General features: G+C 43.5%; 1 protein-coding gene across 1 annotated transcript in view; it reads left to right on the top strand.

Annotated features, from left to right (window-relative positions):
* LOC140410305 (nectin-4-like) overlaps window positions 1-20509 on the top strand; it is a 149536-nt gene that overhangs the window by 113777 nt on the left and 15250 nt on the right. The window contains exon 6 of the mRNA XM_072498286.1: window positions 6667-6814. Coding sequence (XP_072354387.1) covers window positions 6667-6814 — 148 coding nt within the window. The remainder of the gene's footprint in view (window positions 1-6666; window positions 6815-20509) is intronic.

Below are 20509 nucleotides of genomic sequence, written 5' to 3'. Positions count from 1 at the left end.
TACCTGTCCTGGGAGTGTTTGATGGGGACAGTGTCGAGGGAGCTTTACTCTGTATCTAACACCGTGCTGTACCTGTCCTGGGAGCCTTTGATGGGGACAGTGTAGAGGGAGCTTTACTCTGTATCTAACCCCGTGCTGTACCTGTCCTGGGAGTGTTTGATGTGGACAGTGTCGAGGGAGCTTTACTCTGTATCTAACCCCGTGCTGTACCTGTCCTGGGAGTGTTTGATGGGGACAGTGTAGAAGGAGCTTTACTCTGTATCTAACCCTGTGCTGTACTTGTCCTGGGAGTCTTTGATGGGGACAGTGTCGAGGGAGCTTTACTTTAGGTCCGGTCCTGGGCGCTGTACCGTCTGCTCCTAGTGGCGACGGGTTTGCAATCCGGGGTGAGGTTCGCAAACAAGGACGGGGGTTGCACCTTGAGGGTTGCGAGGCCGCAGATAGTGAGTGGGGGTATTGGGCCGCCGAATTTGAACGTAAGGCTCTGTAGATTGCATTGGAAATCTAATCCCAGTAAGGTGGGGGTGCAGAGTTGGGGAAGGACGTTTAGTTTGTAGTTTTTGAATTCCCGCCCCTGTACCGTTAGGGTAACTATGCAGAATCCTTGGATCTGTACGGAGCGGGATCCTGCAGCTAGGGAAATCTTTTGTGCGCTGGGATAGGTGGTCAAGGAACAGCGTCTTACCGTGTCGGGGTGGATAAAGCTCTCCGTGCTCCCGGAGTCGACTAGGCATGGTGTCTCGTGGCCGTTTATTAGCACCGTTGTCGTCGTCGTCTGGAGTGTCCGGGGCCGAGCTTGATCGAGCGTAACTGAAGCGAGACGTGGTTGTAGTAGTGGAGTGGGGTCCGTTGTTGCCGTCCAAAATGGCGTCGGGGATGAACAAAATGGCCGCCCCCATACATCGCATATGGCTGGGGGGTCACAAGATGGCGGCGGGGGTGGACAAAATGGCCGCCCCCACGCGTCGTACAGGTTTGGGGTGGTCCAAGATGGCGGCGCCCTTCCTCCCCTCGTGGTGGCCGGGACCCAAAATGGCGGCGTCTGTGGGTCGCACATGGGGCACTGGGGGGGTTGGGGAGCGTTAGGACCGCGCGGGGCTCCCTCCTCTCTGGGGACAGCGGTGGTCGGGACCCAAGTTGGTAGCGCCGGCGGGTCAGACGTGGGGCGCGGGGGGGGGGTTAGGGGGGCGTTAGAGACGCCCAGAACTCCCTCTTCCCCGTGGGGAGTGGTGGTCGGGACCCAAAGTGGTAGCGCCAGCGGGTCATACATGGGGTGCGGGGGGGGGGGGGTTGAGGAGCGTAAGCGGCGTGCAGGGCTCCCTGTTCTCCCGGGACCGCGGTGGTCGGGACCCAGAGCGGCTGCGCCTGCGGGTCGTACATGATGCGCTGGGGGGGGGGGGGTTGGGGAGCGTAAACGGCTTGCAGGGCTCCCTGGTCTCCCGGGACAGCGGCGACCTCGCGGGACCGGCACACAACCGCGAAATGGCCCTTTTTCCCGCAGCTCTTGCAGATCGCTGCGCGGGCCGGGCAGCGCTGCCGGGGGTGTTTCGCCTGGCCGCAGAAATAGCAGCGGGCGCCCCCGGTGCGACTTGGCGTTTGGACCGCGCAAGCCTGTGGGGAGTCCGGGGGGGGGGGTGGGTTTGTCGCTACGGGTACGTACGGAGCCCAATGGGCTGCCGCGCGGTCGGGGCCGTAGGCGCGGGTATTACGCACGGCCACGTCTAGGGAGGCTGCTAGGGCTCGGGCCTCTGAGAGTCCTAGCGACTCTCTTTCTATAAGTCTTTGGCGGATTTGGGAGGAATTCATACCTGCCACAAAAGCATCGCGCATTAACATGTCCGTGTGTTCATTTGCGTTCACCGAAGGGCAGCTGCAGGCTCGGCCCAAAATCAGCAGCGCGGCGTAGAATTCGTCCATCGATTCTCCGGGACCTTGCCGTCTCGTCGTGAGTTGGTAGCGAGCGTAGATTTGGTTAACTGGGCGGACATAAAGACTTTTCAGTGCTGCGAACGCCGTCTGGAAATCCTCCGAGTCTTCGATGAGGGAGAAGATCTCCGTGCTTACCCTAGAGTGCAGGACCTGTAGTTTTTGGTCTTCTGTGACCCGGTCGGTGGCCGTTCTGAGGTAGGCCTCGAAACAAGTCTGCCAGTGCTTGAGGGCTGCTGCCGCGTTCACTGCGTGGGGGCTGATCCTCAGGCATTCCGGAATGATCCTGAGCTCCATAGTCCTTTTTAGGCACGCTTAATAAATTGTAGCGCACAAAGACTCCGTGAGACGAATAGAGTGAAGTCGATGAGGCTTTATTAAGCGTGTCTGTTCCCCCGCAGCTCGATAGTAGAATGGCCTGCGGGGGAGGACTCCGGCTTCTTATACTCCGCCTTAAGGGCGGAGCTAGAGGTCAACGGCCAACCAGGACCCGGGATCTGTCAGCCAATGACATTAGGGCTTCCAGTCCCACATGACCCCTAATACATACTTCAACACTCTGTATCTAACACCGTGCTGTACCTGTCCTGGGAGTCTTTGATGGGGAGCGAGTAGAGGGAGATTTACTCTGTATCTAACCCCGTGCTGTACATATCCTGGGAGTGTTTGATGGGGACAGTGTAGAGGGAGATTTACTCTGTATCTAACCCCGTGCTGTCCCTGTCCTGGGAGTGGTTGATGGGGACAGTGGAGAGGGAACTTTACTCTGTATCTAACCCCGTGCTGTACCTGTCCTGGGAGTGTTTGATGGGGACAGTGTAGAGGGAGCTTTACTCTGTATCTTACCCCGTGCTGTACCTGTCCTGGGAGTGTATGATGGGGACCGTGTGGAGGGAGCTTTACTCTGTGTCAAACCCCGTGCTGTACCTGTCCTGGGAGTGTTTGATGGGGACAGTGTAGAGGGAGCTTTACTCTGTATCTAACCCCGTGCTGTACCTGTCCTGCGAGTGTTTGATGGGGACAGTGTAGAGGGAGCTTTACTCTGTATCTAACCCCGTGCTGTATCTGTCCTGGGAATGTTTAATGGGGACAGTGGAGAGGCAGATTTACTCTGTATCTAACCCAGTGCTGTACCTGTCCTGGGAATGTTTGATGGGGACAGTGTAGAGGGAGCTTTGCTCTGTATCTAACCCCGTGCTGTACCTGTCCTGGGAGTGTTTAATGGGGACAGTGTAGAGGCAGCTTTGCTCTGTATCTAACCCCGTGCTGTACCTGTCCTGGGAGTGTTTGATGGGGACAGTGTAGAGGGAGCTTTACTCTGTATCTAACCCCATGCTGTACCTGTCCTGGAAGTGTTTGATGGGGACAGTGTAGAGGGAGCTTTGCTCTGTGTGTAACCCTGTGCTGTACCTGTCCTGGGAGTGTTTGATGGGGACAGTGTAGAGGGAACTTTACTCTGTATCTAACTCCGTGCTGTACCTGTCCTGGGAGTGTTTGATGGGGACAGTGTAGAGGGAGCTTTACTCTGTATCTAACCCCGTGCTGTACCTGTCCTGAGAGTGTTTGATGGGGACAATGTCGAGGGATCATTACTCTGTATCTAACCCCATGCTGTACCTGTCCTGGGAGTGTTTGATGGGGACAATGTCGAGGGAGCTTTACTCTGTATCTAACCCCATGCTGTATCTCTCCTGGGAGTGTTTGTTGGGGACAATGTCGAGGGAGCTTTACTCTGTATCTTACTCCGTGCTGTACCTGTTCTGGGAGTGTTTGATGGGAACAATGTCGAGGGATCTTTACTCTGTATCTAACCCCGTGCTGTACCTGTCCTGGGAGTGTTTGATGGGGACAATGTCGAGGGAGCTTTACTCTGTATATAACCCCGTGCTGTACCTGTCCTGGGAGTGTTTGATGGGGACAGTGTCAAGGGAGCTTTACTCTGTATCTCACCCCGTGCTGTACCTGTCCTGGGAGTGTTTGATGGAGACAGTGTAGAGGGAGCTTTACTCTGTATCTAACCCCGTGCTGTTGCTGTCCTGGGAGTGTTTGATGGGGACAGTGTAGAGGGAGCTTTACTCTGTAACTAACCCCGTGCTGTACCTGTCCTGGCAGTGTTTGATGGGGACAATGTCGAGGGAGCTTTACTCTGTATCTAACCCCGTGCTGTACCTGTCCTGAGAGTGTTTGATGGTGACAGTGTAGAGGGAGCTTTACTCTGTATCTAACCCCGTGCTGTACCTGTCCTGGGAGTGTTTGATGGTGACAGTGTAGAGGGAGCTTTACTCTGTATCTCACCCCGTGGTGTACCTGTCCTGGGAGTGTTTGATGGGGACAGTGTAGAGGGAGCTTTACTCTGTATCTAACCCCGTGCTGTACCTGTCCTGGGAGAGTTTGATGGGGACAGTGTAGAGGGAGCTTTACTCTGTATCTAACCCCGTGCTGTAGGGGCAGCACGGTAGCATTGTGGATAGCCCAATTGCTCCACGGCTCCAAGGTCCCAGGTTCGATTCCCCGCTGGGTCACTGTCTGTGCGGAGTCTGCACATTTTCCATGTGTCTGCGTGGGTTTCCTCCGGGTGCTCCGGGTTCCTCCCACAGTCCAAAGATGTGCAGGTTAGGGGGATTTTGCCATGCTAAATTGCACTTCGTGTTGTGTGGGGTTACTGGGTTATGGGGATAGGGTAGTGGTGTAGGCTTGGGTAGGGTCCTTTTTCAAAGAGCCTGTGTAGACTCGATGGGTCGAATGGCTTCCTCCTGCACTGTAAATTCTATGATTCTATGATTGTACCTGTCCTGGGAGTGTTTAATGGTGACAGTGGAGAGGCAGCTTTTCTCTGTATCTAACCCCGTGCTGTACCTGTCCTGGGAGTGTTTGATGGGGACAGTGTAGAGGGAGCTTTACTCTGTATCTAACCCGTGCTGTACCTGTCCTGGGAGTGTTTGATGAGGACAGTGTAGAGGGAACTTTACTCTGTATCCCACCCCGTGCTGTACCTGTCCTGGGAGTGTTTGATGGGGACAGTGTAGAGAGAGCTTTACTCTGTATCTAACCCCGTGCTGTACCTGTCCTGGGAATGTTTGATGGGGACAGTGTAGAGAGAGCTTTACTCTGTATCTAACCCCTTGCTGTACCTGTCCTGGGAGTGTTTAATGGGGACAGTGGAGAGGGAGCTTTGCTCTGTATCTAACCCTGTGCTGTACCTGACCTGGGAGTGTTTAATGGGGACAGTGGAGAGGCAGCTTTGCTCTGTATCTAACCCCGTGCTGTACCTGTCCTGGGAGTGTTTAATGGGGACAGTGGAGAGGCAGCTTTGCTCTGTATCTAACCCCGTGCTGTACCTGTCCTGGGAGTGTTTGATAGGGACAGTGTAGAGGGAGCTTTACTCTGTATCTAACCCGTGCTGTACCTATCCTGGGAGTGTTTGATGGGGATAGTGTAGAGGGAGCTTTACTCTGTATCTAACCCGTGCTGTACCTATCCTGTGAGTGTTTGATGGGAACAGTGTAGAGGGAGCTTTACTCTGTATCTAATCCCGTGCTGTACCTGTCCTGGGAGTGTTTGATGGGGTCAGTGTAGGAGGAGCTTTACTCTGTATCTAATCCCGTGCTTTACCTGTCCTGGGAGTGTTTGATGGGGACAATGTCGAGGGAGCTTTACTCTGTATCTAACCCCGTGCTGTACCTGTCCTGGGAGTGTTTGATGGGGACAATGTCGAGGGAGCTTTACTCTGTATCTAACCCCGTGCTCTACCTGTCCTGGAGTGTTTGATGGGGACAGTGTAGAGGGAGCTTTACTCTGTATCTAACCCCGTGCTGTACCTGTCTTGGGATTGTTAAATGGGGACAGTGTAGAGGGAGCTTTACTCTGTATCTAACCCCGTGCTGTACCTGTCCTGGGAGTGTTTGATGGGGACAGTGTACAGGGAGCTTTACTCTGTATCTAACCCCGTGCTGTACCTGTCCTGGGAGTGTTTGATGGGGACAGTGTACAGGGAGCTTTACTCTGTATCTAACCCCGTGCTGTACCTGTCCTGGGAGTGTTTGATGGGGACAGTGTAGAAGGAGCTTTACTCTGTATCTAACCCCGTGCTGTACCTGTCCTGGGAGTGTTTGATGGGGACAGTGTAGAGGGAGCTTTACTCTGTCTCTCACCCTGTGCTCTACCTGTCCTGGAGTGTTTGATGGGGACAGGGTCGAGGGAGCTCTACTCTGTATCTAACCCCGTGCTGTACCTGTCCTGGGAGTGTTTGATGGGGACAGTGTAGAGGGAGCTTTACTCTGTATCTAACCCTGTGCTGTACCTGTCCTGGGAGTGTTTGATGGGGACAGTGTAGAGGGAGCTTTACTCTGTATCTAACCCCGTGCTGTACCTGTCCTGGGAGTGTTTGATGGGGACAGTGTAGAGGGAGCTCTACTCTGTATCTAACCCCGTGCTGTACCTGTCCTGGGAGTGTTTGATGGGGACAGTGTAGAGGGAGCTTTACTCTGTATCTAACCCTGTGCTGTACCTGTCCTGGGAGTGTTTGATGGGGACAGTGTAGAGGGAGCTTTACTCTGTATCTAACCCCGTGCTGTACCTGTCCTGGGAGTGTTTGATGGGGACAGTGCAGAGGGAGTTTTACTCTGTATCTAAACCTGTCCGGTCGCTGTCGTGGGAGTGTTTGATGGGCACAGTGCAGAGGGAGCTTAACTCCGTGTGTAACCTTGTGGTCCTTCTGTATTCTCTCTCATTCTTCTCCAGGTACCAAAGAGAGCAGTGTGAACATGCTATCCATGGCATTCGTAGCCATTGCTGCAGTCGGAGTCTTGCTGCTCGTCACTCTGGTGGTAGCTGTCATTGCCGTGAACCGTTACCATAAGAAGAAAACTCAGGAGATGGTGTTCAAACTGTAAGCACCCATCTACTGTCCTACTTTCAGAGCACAGGGGCCCCATCTCTCCATTCACTGGAATCCCTGCTGGCTTGTAACTTCACCACTTACCCTTGAGCTCTTCCACCCTCAATGTGCGCTGCGTTAGTAAACCTACCAACGCCCGTTTCTATCTGAGTCTATTGGGATTGTGTACAATAAAAGGAAATTAGATGCGGTTTGCTCACATTTTGGAAACATTGGGTTCCATCCTTGCCTCGTCACCTCTTCCCCACCCCATCCCCACCCCAACACACACACCATCTTCTGACCCCGACAGTTTCATGCGGGAGGGAGCACTCCTAATTGAAGAAGAGAAGTCCAGATTGAATGTAATTCCCCAGAGGGCCAGTATGGTGGAGGTTATTGAACACAATGAACTGTTGGCGGGGACAGCACGGCGGCGCAGTGGTTAGCACCGCTGCCTGACGGCGACGAGGACCCGGGTTTGATCCCGACTCCGGTTCACTGTCCGTGTGGAGTTTGAACACTCTCCCCGTGTCTTCGTGGGTCTCACCCCCACAACCCGGAGATGTGCAGAATGTGGGTGGATGGGCCACGCTAAAATGCTCTTTCATTGGGAAAAGAAAATTGGGTCCTCAGAATTGACAAATCAAAAGAACATCATGAATTGTTATGATTTGGATTGGCTGTCGGAAAGGGAAGAGGAGTCACTTGTGTCTTTCAAATGGGAAATAGGCCAATAATTGGAGAGTGAAGCTTTGCTGAAAGAGTGGGCTGAGCACAATTCATTGGGTAAACCTTGCATAGAGTCCACAGCATCATTAAGGGGTGAATGGCGTTTTTCTGTAACATTGTACAAAGAGTTTCCTTTGGAGTTGAACGGCTTAATGTTTCCAGAAGAATTGAGTGGATGCATGTTTTCTGTTAGAGAACTGAGTGGACTGATGTGTACATTGGAATTGAATGAGGAAATGTTTGTATTTGAATGGAGTGGGAGAATGTGTGTTTGTATATTAAAAATAGATTTAGAGAACCTAATTCATTTTTTCCAATTAGGGGGCAATTTAGCATGGCCAATCCACCTATCCTGCACATCTTTGGGTTGTGGGGTCGAAACCCACGCAAACACAGGGAGAATGTGCAAACTCCTCACGGACAGTGACCCAGGGCCGGGATTGAACCTGGGACCTCGACGCCATGAGGCAGTAGGGCTAACCCACTGCGCCACTATGCTGCCCGAATGTTTGTATTTGAATGGAGTGGAGAATGTTTGTATTTGAATGGAGTGGGGAATGTTTGTATTTGAATGGAGTGGGGAATGTTTGTATTTGAATGGAGTGGAGAATGTTTGTATTTGAATGGAGTGGGGAATGTTTGTATTTGAATGGAGTGGGGAATGTTTGTATTTGAATGGAGTGGGGAATGTTTGTATTTGAATGGAGTGGAGAATGTTTGTATTTGAATGGAGTGGAGAATGTTTGTATTTGAATGGAGTGGAGAATGTTTGTATTTGAATGGAGTGGGGAATGTTTGTATTTGAATGGAGTGGAGAATGTTTGTATTTGAATGGAGTGGGGAATGTTTGTATTTGAATGGAGTGGTGAATGTTTGTATTTGAATGGAGTGGGGAATGTTTGTATTTGAATGAAGTGGGAGAATGTTTGTATTTGAATGGAGTGGGGAATGTTTGTATTTGAATGGAGTGGAGAATGTTTGTATTTGAATGGAGTGGGGAATGTTTGTATTTGAATGGAGTGGAGAATGTTTGTATTTGAATGGAGTGGAGAATGTTTGTATTTGAATGGAGTGGGGAATGTTTGTATTTGAATGGAGTGGTGAATGTTTGTATTTGAATGGAGTGGGGAATGTTTGTATTTGAATGGAGTGGAGAATGTTTGTATTTGAATGGAGTGGAGAATGTTTGTATTTGAATGGAGTGGGGAATGTTTGTATTTGAATGGAGTGGTGAATGTTTGTATTTGAATGGAGTGGGGAATGTTTGTATTTGAATGAAGTGGGAGAATGTTTGTATTTGAATGGAGTGGGGAATGTTTGTATTTGAATGGAGTGGAGAATGTTTGTATTTGAATGGAGTGGGGAATGTTTGTATTTGAATGGAGTGGGGAATGTTTGTATTTGAATGGAGTGGAGAATGTTTGTATTTGAATGGAGTGGAGAATGTTTGTATTTGAATGGAGTGGAGAATGTTTGTATTTGAATGGAGTGGGGAATGTTTGTATTTGAATGGAGTGGAGAATGTTTGTATTTGAATGGAGTGGGGAATGTTTGTATTTGAATGGAGTGGTGAATGTTTGTATTTGAATGGAGTGGGGAATGTTTGTATTTGAATGAAGTGGGAGAATGTTTGTATTTGAATGGAGTGGGGATTGTTTGTATTTGAATGGAGTGGGGAATGTTTGTATTTGAATGGAGTGGAGAATGTTTGTATTTGAATGGAGTGGGGAATGTTTGTATTTGAATGAAGTGGGAGAATGTTTGTATTTGAATGGAGTGGGGAATGTTTGTATTTGAATGGAGTGGGGAATGTTTGTATTTGAATGGAGTGGGGAATGTTTGTATTTGAATGAAGTGGGAGAATGTTTGTATTTGAATGGAGTGGGGAATGTTTGTATTTGAATGGAGTGGAGAATGTTTGTATTTGAATGGAGTGGGGAATGTTTGTATTTGAATGGAGTGGGGAATGTTTGTATTTGAACGGAGTGGGGAATGTTTGTATTTGAATGGAGTGGGGAATGTTTGTATTTGAATGGAGTGGAGAATGTTTGTATTTGAATGGAGTGGGGAATGTTTGTATTTGAATGAAGTGGGAGAATGTTTGTATTTGAATGGAGTGGGGAATGTTTGTATTTGAATGGAGTGGAGAATGTTTGTATTTGAATGGAGTGGGGAATGTTTGTATTTGAATGGAGTGGGGAATGTTTGTATTTGAATGGAGTGGAGAATGTTTGTATTTGAATGGAGTGGGGATTGTTTGTATTTGAATGGAGTGGGGATTGTTTGTATTTGAATGGAGTGGGGATTGTTTGTATTTGAATGGAGTGGGGATTGTTTGTATTTGAATGGAGTGGGGAATGTTTGTATTTGAATGGAGTGGAGAATGTTTGTATTTGAATGGAGTGGGGAATGTTTGTATTTGAATGGAGTGGGGAATGTTTGTATTTGAATGGAGTGGGGATGTTTGTATTTGAATGGAGTGGGGAATGTTTGTATTTGAATGGAGTGGGGATTGTTTGTATTTGAATGGAGTGGAGAATGTTTGTATTTGAATGGAGTGGGGATTGTTTGTATTTGAATGGAGTGGGAGAATGTTTGTATTTGAATGGAGTGGAGAATGTTTGTATTTGAATGAAGTGGGAGAATGTTTGTATTTGAATGGAGTGGGGATTGTTTGTATTTGAATGGAGTGGGGAATGTTTGTATTTGAATGGAGTGGAGAATGTTTGTATTTGAATGGAGTGGGGAATGTTTGTATTTGAATGAAGTGGGAGAATGTTTGTATTTGAATGGAGTGGGGAATGTTTGTATTTGAATGGAGTGGAGAATGTTTGTATTTGAATGGAGTGGGGAATGTTTGTATTTGAATGGAGTGGGGAATGTTTGTATTTGAATGGAGTGGAGAATGTTTGTATTTGAATGGAGTGGGGATTGTTTGTATTTGAATGGAGTGGGAGAATGTTTGTATTTGAATGGAGTGGAGAATGTTTGTATTTGAATGAAGTGGGAGAATGTTTGTATTTGAATGGAGTGGGGATTGTTTGTATTTGAATGGAGTGGGGAATGTTTGTATTTGAATGGAGTGGAGAATGTTTGTATTTGAATGGAGTGGGGAATGTTTGTATTTGAATGAAGTGGGAGAATGTTTGTATTTGAATGGAGTGGGGAATGTTTGTATTTGAATGGAGTGGAGAATGTTTGTATTTGAATGGAGTGGGGAATGTTTGTATTTGAATGGAGTGGGGAATGTTTGTATTTGAATGGAGTGGAGAATGTTTGTATTTGAATGGAGTGGGGATTGTTTGTATTTGAATGGAGTGGGGATTGTTTGTATTTGAATGGAGTGGGGATTGTTTGTATTTGAATGGAGTGGGGATTGTTTGTATTTGAATGGAGTGGGGAATGTTTGTATTTGAATGGAGTGGAGAATGTTTGTATTTGAATGGAGTGGGGAATGTTTGTATTTGAATGGAGTGGGGAATGTTTGTATTTGAATGGAGTGGGGAATGTTTGTATTTGAATGGAGTGGGGAATGTTTGTATTTGAATGGAGTGGGGAATGTTTGTATTTGAATGGAGTGGGCAATGTTTGTATTTGAAAGGAGTGGGGATTGTTTGTATTTGAATGGAGTGGGGATTGTTTGTATTTGAATGGAGTGGGGAATGTTTGTATTTGAATGGAGTGGGAGAATGTTTGTATTTGAATGGAGTGGGGATTGTTTGTATTTGAATGGAGTGGGGAATGTTTGTATTTGAATGGAGTGTGGAATGTTTGTATTTGAATGGAGTGGGGAATGTTTGTATTTGAATGGAGTGGAGAATGTTTGTATTTGAATGGAGTGGAGAATGTTTGTATTTGAATGGAGTGGAGAATGTTTGTATTTGAATGGAGTGGGGAATGTTTGTATTTGAATGGAGTGGGGAAAGTTTGTATTTGAATGGAGTGGGGAATGTTTGTATTTGAATGGAGTGGGCAATGTTTGTATTTGAATGGAGTGGGGAATGTTTGTATTTGAATGGAGTGGAGAATGTTTGTATTTGAATGGAGTGGGGAATGTTTGTATTTGAATGGAGTGGAGAATGTTTGTATTTGAATGGAGTGGGAGAATATTTGTATTTGAATGGAGTGGGGAATGTTTGTATTTGAATGGAGTGGGGAATGTTTGTATTTGAATGGAGTGGGAGAATGTTTGTATTTGAATGGTGTGGGGAATGTTTGTATTTGAATGGAGTGGGGAATGTTTGTATTTGAATGGAGTGGGGAATGTTTGTATTTGAATGGAGTGGGAGAATGTTTGTATTTGAATGGAGTGGGGAATGTTTGTATTTGAATGGAGTGGAGAATGTTTGTATTTGAATGGAGTGGGGATTGTTTGTATTTGAATGGAGTGGGGAATGTTTGTATTTGAATGGAGTGGGGAATGTTTGTATTTGAATGGAGTGGGAGAATGTTTGTATTTGAATGGAGTGGGGAATGTTTGTATTTGAATGGAGTGGAGAATGTTTGTATTTGAATGGAGTGGGGAATGTTTGTATTTGAATGGAGTGTGGAATGTTTGTATTTGAATGGAGTGGGGAATGTTTGTATTTGAATGGAGTGGAGAATGTTTGTATTTGAATGGAGTGGAGAATGTTTGTATTTGAATGGAGTGGGGAATGTTTGTATTTGAATGGAGTGGGCAATGTTTGTATTTGAATGGAGTGGGGAATGTTTGTATTTGAATGGAGTGGAGAATGTTTGTATTTGAATGGAGTGGGGAATGTTTGTATTTGAATGGAGTGGAGAATGTTTGTATTTGAATGGAGTGGGAGAATATTTGTATTTGAATGGAATGGGGAATGTTTGTATTTGAATGGAGTGGGAGAATGTTTGTATTTGAATGGTGTGGGGAATGTTTGTATTTGAATGGAGTGGGAGAATGTTTGTATTTGAATGGTGTGGGGAATGTTTGTATTTGAATGGAGTGGGAGAATATTTGTATTTGAATGGAGTGGAGAATGTTTGTATTTGAATGGAGTGGGAGAATGTTTGTATTTGAATGGAGTGGGAGAATATTTGTATTTGAATGGAGTGGAGAATGTTTGTATTTGAATGGAGTGGGAGAATGTTTGTATTTGAATGGAGTGGGAGAATATTTGTATTTGAATGGAGTGGAGAATGTTTGTATTTGAATGGCGTGGGAGAATATTTGTATTTGAATGGAGTGGGGAATGTTTGTATTTGAATGGAGTGGGAGAATGTTTGTATTTGAATGGTGTGGGGAATGTTTGTATTTGAATGGAGTGGGGAATGTTTGTATTTGAATGGAGTGGGGAATGTTTGTATTTGAATGGAGTGGGAGAATGTTTGTATTTGAATGGAGTGGGGAATGTTTGTATTTGAATGGAGTGGGGAATGTTTGTATTTGAATGGAGTGGGGAATGTTTGTATTTGAATGAAGTGGGAGAATGTTTGTATTTGAATGGAGTGGGGAATGTTTGTATTTGAATGGAGTGGGGAATGTTTGTATTTGAATGGAGTGGGAGAATGTTTGTATTTGAATGGAGTGGGGAATGTTTGTATTTGAATGGAGTGGGAGAATGTTTGTATTTGAATGGAGTGGGGATTGTTTGTATTTGAATGGAGTGGGGAATGTTTGTATTTGAATGGAGTGGGGGAATGTTTGTATTTGAATGGAGTGGGAGAATGTTTGTATTTGAATGGAGTGGGGAATGTTTGTATTTGAATGGAGTGGGCAATGTTTGCATTTGAATGGAGTGGAGAATGTTTGTATTTGAATGGAGTGGAGAATGTTTGTATTTGAATGGAGTGGGAGAATGTTTGTATTTTAATGGAGTGGGCAATGTTTGCATTTGAATGGAGTGGGAGAATGTTTGTATTTGAATGGAGTGGGAGAATGTTTGTATTTGAATGGAGTGGGGAATGTTTGTATTTGAATGGAGTGGGCAATGTTTGCATTTGAATGGAGTGGGAGAATGTTTGTATTTGAATGGAGTGGGGAATGTTTGTATTTTAATGGAGTGGGGAATGTTTGTATTTGAATGGAGTGGAGAATGTTTGTATTTGAATGGAGTGGGGAATGTTTGTATTTGAATGGAGTGGGGAATGTTTGTATTTGAATGGAGTGGGAGAATGTTTGTATTTGAATGGATTGGGGAATGTTTGTATTTGAATGGAGTGGGCAATGTTTGCATTTGAATGGAGTGGGAGAATATTTGTATTTGAATGGAGTGGGGAATGTTTGTATTTTAATGGAGTGGGGAATGTTTGTATTTGAATGGAGTGGAGAATGTTTGTATTTGAATGGAGTGGGGAATGTTTGTATTTGAATGGAGTGTGGAATGTTTGTATTTGAATGGAGTGGGGAATGTTTGTATTTGAATGGAGTGGAGAATGTTTGTATTTGAATGGAGTGGAGAATGTTTGTATTTGAATGGAGTGGGAGAATATTTGTATTTGAATGGAGTGTGGAATGTTTGTATTTGAATGGAGTGGGGAATGTTTGTATTTGAATGGAGTGGAGAATGTTTGTATTTGAATGGAGTGGGGAATGTTTGTATTTGAATGGAGTGGGAGAATATTTGTATTTGAATGGAGTGTGGAATGTTTGTATTTGAATTGAGTGGGAGAATATTTGTATTTGAATGGAGTGGGGAATGTTTGTATTTGAATGGAGTGGGGATGTTTGTATTTGAATGGAGTGGGGAATGTTTGCATTTGAATGGAGTGGGGAATGTTTGTATTTGAATGGAGTGGGGAAAGTTTGTATTTGAATGGAGTGGGAGAATGTTTGTATTTGAATGGAGTGGGGAATGTTTGTATTTGAATGGAGTGGAGAATGTTTGTATTTGAATGGAGTGGGAGAATGTTTGTATTTGAAAGGAGTGGGGGAATGTTTGTATTTGAATGGAGTGGGAGAATGTTTGTATTTGAATGGAGTGGGGATGTTTGTATTTGAATGGAGTGGGGAATGTTTGTATTTGAATGGAGTGGGGAATGTTTGCATTTGAATGGAGTGGGGAATGTTTGTATTTGAATGGAGTGGGGAAAGTTTGTATTTGAATGGAGTGGGAGAATGTTTGTATTGGAATGGAGTGGGGAATGTTTGTATTTGAATGGAGTGGAGAATGTTTGTATTTGAATGGAGTGGGGAATGTTTGTATTTGAATGGAGTGGGGATTGTTTGTATTTGAATGGAGTGGGGAATGTTTGTATTTGAATGGAGTGTGGAATGTTTGTATTTGAATGGAGTGGGGAATGTTTGTATTTGAATGGAGTGGAGAATGTTTGTATTTGAATGGAGTGGAGAATGTTTGTATTTGAATGGAGTGGAGAATGTTTGTATTTGAATGGAGTGGGGAATGTTTGTATTTGAATGGAGTGGGGAAAGTTTGTATTTGAATGGAGTGGGGAATGTTTGTATTTGAATGGAGTGGGCAATGTTTGTATTTGAATGGAGTGGGGAATGTTTGTATTTGAATGGAGTGGAGAATGTTTGTATTTGAATGGAGTGGGGAATGTTTGTATTTGAATGGAGTGGAGAATGTTTGTATTTGAATGGAGTGGGAGAATATTTGTATTTGAATGGAGTGGGGAATGTTTGTATTTGAATGGAGTGGGGAATGTTTGTATTTGAATGGAGTGGGAGAATATTTGTATTTGAATGGAGTGGAGAATGTTTGTATTTGAATGGAGTGGGAGAATGTTTGTATTTGAATGGAGTGGGAGAATATTTGTATTTGAATGGAGTGGAGAATGTTTGTATTTGAATGGAGTGGGAGAATATTTGTATTTGAATGGAGTGGGGAATGTTTGTATTTGAATGGAGTGGGAGAATGTTTGTATTTGAATGGTGTGGGGAATGTTTGTATTTGAATGGAGTGGGGAATGTTTGTATTTGAATGGAGTGGGGAATGTTTGTATTTGAATGGAGTGGGAGAATGTTTGTATTTGAATGGAGTGGGGAATGTTTGTATTTGAATGGAGTGGGGAATGTTTGTATTTGAATGGAGTGGGGAATGTTTGTATTTGAATGAAGTGGGAGAATGTTTGTATTTGAATGGAGTGGGGAATGTTTGTATTTGAATGGAGTGGGGAATGTTTGTATTTGAATGGAGTGGGAGAATGTTTGTATTTGAATGGTGTGGGGAATGTTTGTATTTGAATGGAGTGGGAGAATGTTTGTATTTGAATGGAGTGGGGATTGTTTGTATTTGAATGGAGTGGGGAATGTTTGTATTTGAATGGAGTGGTGGAATGTTTGTATTTGAATGGAGTGGGAGAATGTTTGTATTTGAATGGAGTGGGGAATGTTTGTATTTGAATGGAGTGGGCAATGTTTGCATTTGAATGGAGTGGAGAATGTTTGTATTTGAATGGAGTGGAGAATGTTTGTATTTGAATGGAGTGGGAGAATGTTTGTATTTTAATGGAGTGGGCAATGTTTGCATTTGAATGGAGTGGGAGAATGTTTGTATTTGAATGGAGTGGGAGAATGTTTGTATATGAATGGAGTGGGGAATGTTTGTATTTGAATGGAGTGGGCAATGTTTGCATTTGAATGGAGTGGGAGAATGTTTGTATTTGAATGGAGTGGGGAATGTTTGTATTTTAATGGAGTGGGGAATGTTTGTATTTGAATGGAGTGGAGAATGTTTGTATTTGAATGGAGTGGGGAATGTTTGTATTTGAATGGAGTGGGGAATGTTTGTATTTGAATGGAGTGGGAGAATGTTTGTATTTGAATGGAGTGGGGAATGTTTGTATTTGAATGGAGTGGGCAATGTTTGCATTTGAATGGAGTGGGAGAATATTTGTATTTGAATGGAGTGGGGAATGTTTGTATTTTAATGGAGTGGGGAATGTTTGTATTTGAATGGAGTGGAGAATGTTTGTATTTGAATGGAGTGGGGAATGTTTGTATTTGAATGGAGTGTGGAATGTTTGTATTTGAATGGAGTGGGGAATGTTTGTATTTGAATGGAGTGGAGAATGTTTGTATTTGAATGGAGTGGAGAATGTTTGTATTTGAATGGAGTGGGAGAATATTTGTATTTGAATGGAGTGTGGAATGTTTGTATTTGAATGGAGTGGGGAATGTTTGTATTTGAATGGAGTGGAGAATGTTTGTATTTGAATGGAGTGGGGAATGTTTGTATTTGGATGGAGTGGGAGAATATTTGTATTTGAATGGAGTGTGGAATGTTTGTATTTGAATTGAGTGGGAGAATATTTGTATTTGAATGGAGTGGGGAATGTTTGTATTTGAATGGAGTGGGGATGTTTGTATTTGAATGGAGTGGGGAATGTTTGCATTTGAATGGAGTGGGGAATGTTTGTATTTGAATGGAGTGGGGAAAGTTTGTATTTGAATGGAGTGGGAGAATGTTTGTATTTGAATGGAGTGGGGAATGTTTGTATTTGAATGGAGTGGAGAATGTTTGTATTTGAATGGAGTGGGAGAATGTTTGTATTTGAAAGGAGTGGGGGAATGTTTGTATTTGAATGGAGTGGGAGAATGTTTGTATTTGAATGGAGTGGGGAATGTTTGCATTTGAATGGAGTGGGGAATGTTTGTATTTGAATGGAGTGGGGAAAGTTTGTATTTGAATGGAGTGGGAGAATGTTTGTATTGGAATGGAGTGGGGAATGTTTGTATTTGAATGGAGTGGAGAATGTTTGTATTTGAATGGAGTGGGGAATGTTTGTATTTGAATGGAGTGGGGATTGTTTGTATTTGAATGGAGTGGGGAATGTTTGTATTTGAATGGAGTGTGGAATGTTTGTATTTGAATGGAGTGGGGAATGTTTGTATTTGAATGGAGTGGAGAATGTTTGTATTTGAATGGAGTGGAGAATGTTTGTATTTGAATGGAGTGGAGAATGTTTGTATTTGAATGGAGTGGAGAATGTTTGTATTTGAATGGAGTGGGGAATGTTTGTATTTGAATGGAGTGGGGAAAGTTTGTATTTGAATGGAGTGGGGAATGTTTGTATTTGAATGGAGTGGGCAATGTTTGTATTTGAATGGAGTGGGGAATGTTTGTATTTGAATGGAGTGGAGAATGTTTGTATTTGAATGGAGTGGGGAATGTTTGTATTTGAATGGAGTGGAGAATGTTTATATTTGAATGGAGTGGGAGAATATTTGTATTTGAATGGAGTGGGGAATGTTTGTATTTGAATGGAGTGGGGAATGTTTGTATTTGAATGGAGTGGGAGAATGTTTGTATTTGAATGGTGTGGGGAATGTTTGTATTTGAATGGAGTGGGGAATGTTTGTATTTGAATGGAGTGGGGAATGTTTGTATTTGAATGGAGTGGGAGAATGTTTGTATTTGAATGGAGTGGGGAATGTTTGTATTTGAATGGAGTGGAGAATGTTTGTATTTGAATGGAGTGGGGATTGTTTGTATTTGAATGGAGTGGGGAATGTTTGTATTTGAATGGAGTGGGAGAATGTTTGTATTTGAATGGAGTGGGGAATGTTTGTATTTGAATGGAGTGGAGAATGTTTGTATTTGAATGGAGTGGGGAATGTTTGTATTTGAATGGAGTGTGGAATGTTTGTATTTGAATGGAGTGGGGAATGTTTGTATTTGAATGGAGTGGAGAATGTTTGTATTTGAATGGAGTGGAGAATGTTTGTATTTGAATGGAGTGGGGAATGTTTGTATTTGAATGGAGTGGGCAATGTTTGTATTTGAATGGAGTGGAGAATGTTTGTATTTGAATGGAGTGGAGAATGTTTGTATTTGAATGGAGTGGAGAATGTTTGTATTTGAATGGAGTGGAGAATGTTTGTATTTGAATGGAGTGGAGAATGTTTGTATTTGAATGGAGTGGGGAATGTTTGTATTTGAATGGAGTGTGGAATGTTTGTATTTGAATGGAGTGGGGAATGTTTGTATTTGAATGGAGTGGGCAATGTTTGTATTTGAATGGAGTGGGGAATGTTTGTATTTGAATGGAGTGGAGAATGTTTGTATTTGAATGGAGTGGGGAATGTTTGTATTTGAATGGAGTGGAGAATGTTTGTATTTGAATGGAGTGGGAGAATATTTGTATTTGAATGGAGTGGGGAATGTTTGTATTTGAATGGAGTGGGAGAATGTTTGTATTTGAATGGTGTGGGGAATGTTTGTATTTGAATGGAGTGGGGAATGTTTGTATTTGAATGGAGTGGGAGAATGTTTGTATTTGAATGGAGTGGGGAATGTTTGTATTTGAATGGAGTGGGAGAATGTTTGTATTTGAATGGAGTGGGGAATGTTTGTATTTGAATGGAGTGGGGAATGTTTGTATTTGAATGGAGTGGGGAATGTTTGTATTTGAATGAAGTGGGAGAATGTTTGTATTTGAATGGAGTGGGGAATGTTTGTATTTGAATGGAGTGGGGAATGTTTGTATTTGAATGGAGTGGGAGAATGTTTGTATTTGAATGGAGTGGGGAATGTTTGTATTTGAATGGAGTGGGAGAATGTTTGTATTTGAATGGAGTGGAGAATGTTTGTATTTGAATGGAGTGGAGAATGTTTGTATTTGAATGGAGTGGAGAATGTTTGTATTTGAATGGAGTGGGGAATGTTTGTATTTGAATGGAGTGTGGAATGTTTGTATTTGAATGGAGTGGGGAATGTTTGTATTTGAATGGAGTGGGCAATGTTTGTATTTGAATGGAGTGGGGAATGTTTGTATTTGAATGGAGTGGAGAATGTTTGTATTTGAATGGAGTGGGGAATGTTTGTATTTGAATGGAGTGGAGAATGTTTGTATTTGAATGGAGTGGGAGAATATTTGTATTTGAATGGAGTGGGGAATGTTTGTATTTGAATGGAGTGGGAGAATGTTTGTATTTGAATGGTGTGGGGAATGTTTGTATTTGAATGGAGTGGGGAATGTTTGTATTTGAATGGAGTGGGAGAATGTTTGTATTTGAATGGAGTGGGGAATGTTTGTATTTGAATGGAGTGGGAGAATGTTTGTATTTGAATGGAGTGGGGAATGTTTGTATTTGAATGGAGTGGGGAATGTTTGTATTTGAATGGAGTGGGGAATGTTTGTATTTGAATGAAGTGGGAGAATGTTTGTATTTGAATGGAGTGGGGAATGTTTGTATTTGAATGGAGTGGGGAATGTTTGTATTTGAATGGAGTGGGAGAATGTTTGTATTTGAATGGAGTGGGGAATGTTTGTATTTGAATGGAGTGGGAGAATGTTTGTATTTGAATGGAGTGGGGATTGTTTGTATTTGAATGGAGTGGGGAATGTTTGTATTTGAATGGAGTGGGGGAATGTTTGTATTTGAATGGAGTGGGAGAATGTTTGTATTTGAATGGAGTGGGGAATGTTTGTATTTGAATGGAGTGGGCAATGTTTGCATTTGAATGGAGTGGAGAATGTTTGTATTTGAATGGAGTGGAGAATGTTTGTATTTGAATGGAGTGGGAGAATGTTTGTATTTTAATGGAGTGGGCAATGTTTGCATTTGAATGGAGTGGGAGAATGTTTGTATTTGAATGGAGTGGGAGAATGTTTGTATTTGAATGGAGTGGGGAATGTTTGTATTTGAATGGAGTGGGCAATGTTTGCATTTGAATGGAGTGGGAGAATGTTTGTATTTGAATGGAGTGGGGAATGTTTGTATTTTAATGGAGTGGGGAATGTTTGTATTTGAATGGAGTGGAGAATGTTTGTATTTGAATGGAGTGGGGAATGTTTGTATTTGAATGGAGTGGGGAATGTTTGTATTTGAATGGAGTGGGAGAATGTTTGTATTTGAATGGAGTGGGGAATGTTTGTATTTGAATGGAGTGGGCAATGTTTGCATTTGAATGGAGTGGGAGAATATTTGTATTTGAATGGAGTGGGGAATGTTTGTATTTTAATGGAGTGGGGAATGTTTGTATTTGAATGGAGTGGAGAATGTTTGTATTTGAATGGAGTGGGGAATGTTTGTATTTGAATGGAGTGTGG

This window comes from Scyliorhinus torazame, chromosome 4 (genome assembly GCF_047496885.1).
Source record: "Scyliorhinus torazame isolate Kashiwa2021f chromosome 4, sScyTor2.1, whole genome shotgun sequence".
NCBI lineage: Eukaryota > Metazoa > Chordata > Chondrichthyes > Carcharhiniformes > Scyliorhinidae > Scyliorhinus > Scyliorhinus torazame.
This window is presented reverse-complemented; position numbering and strand designations above follow the sequence as displayed.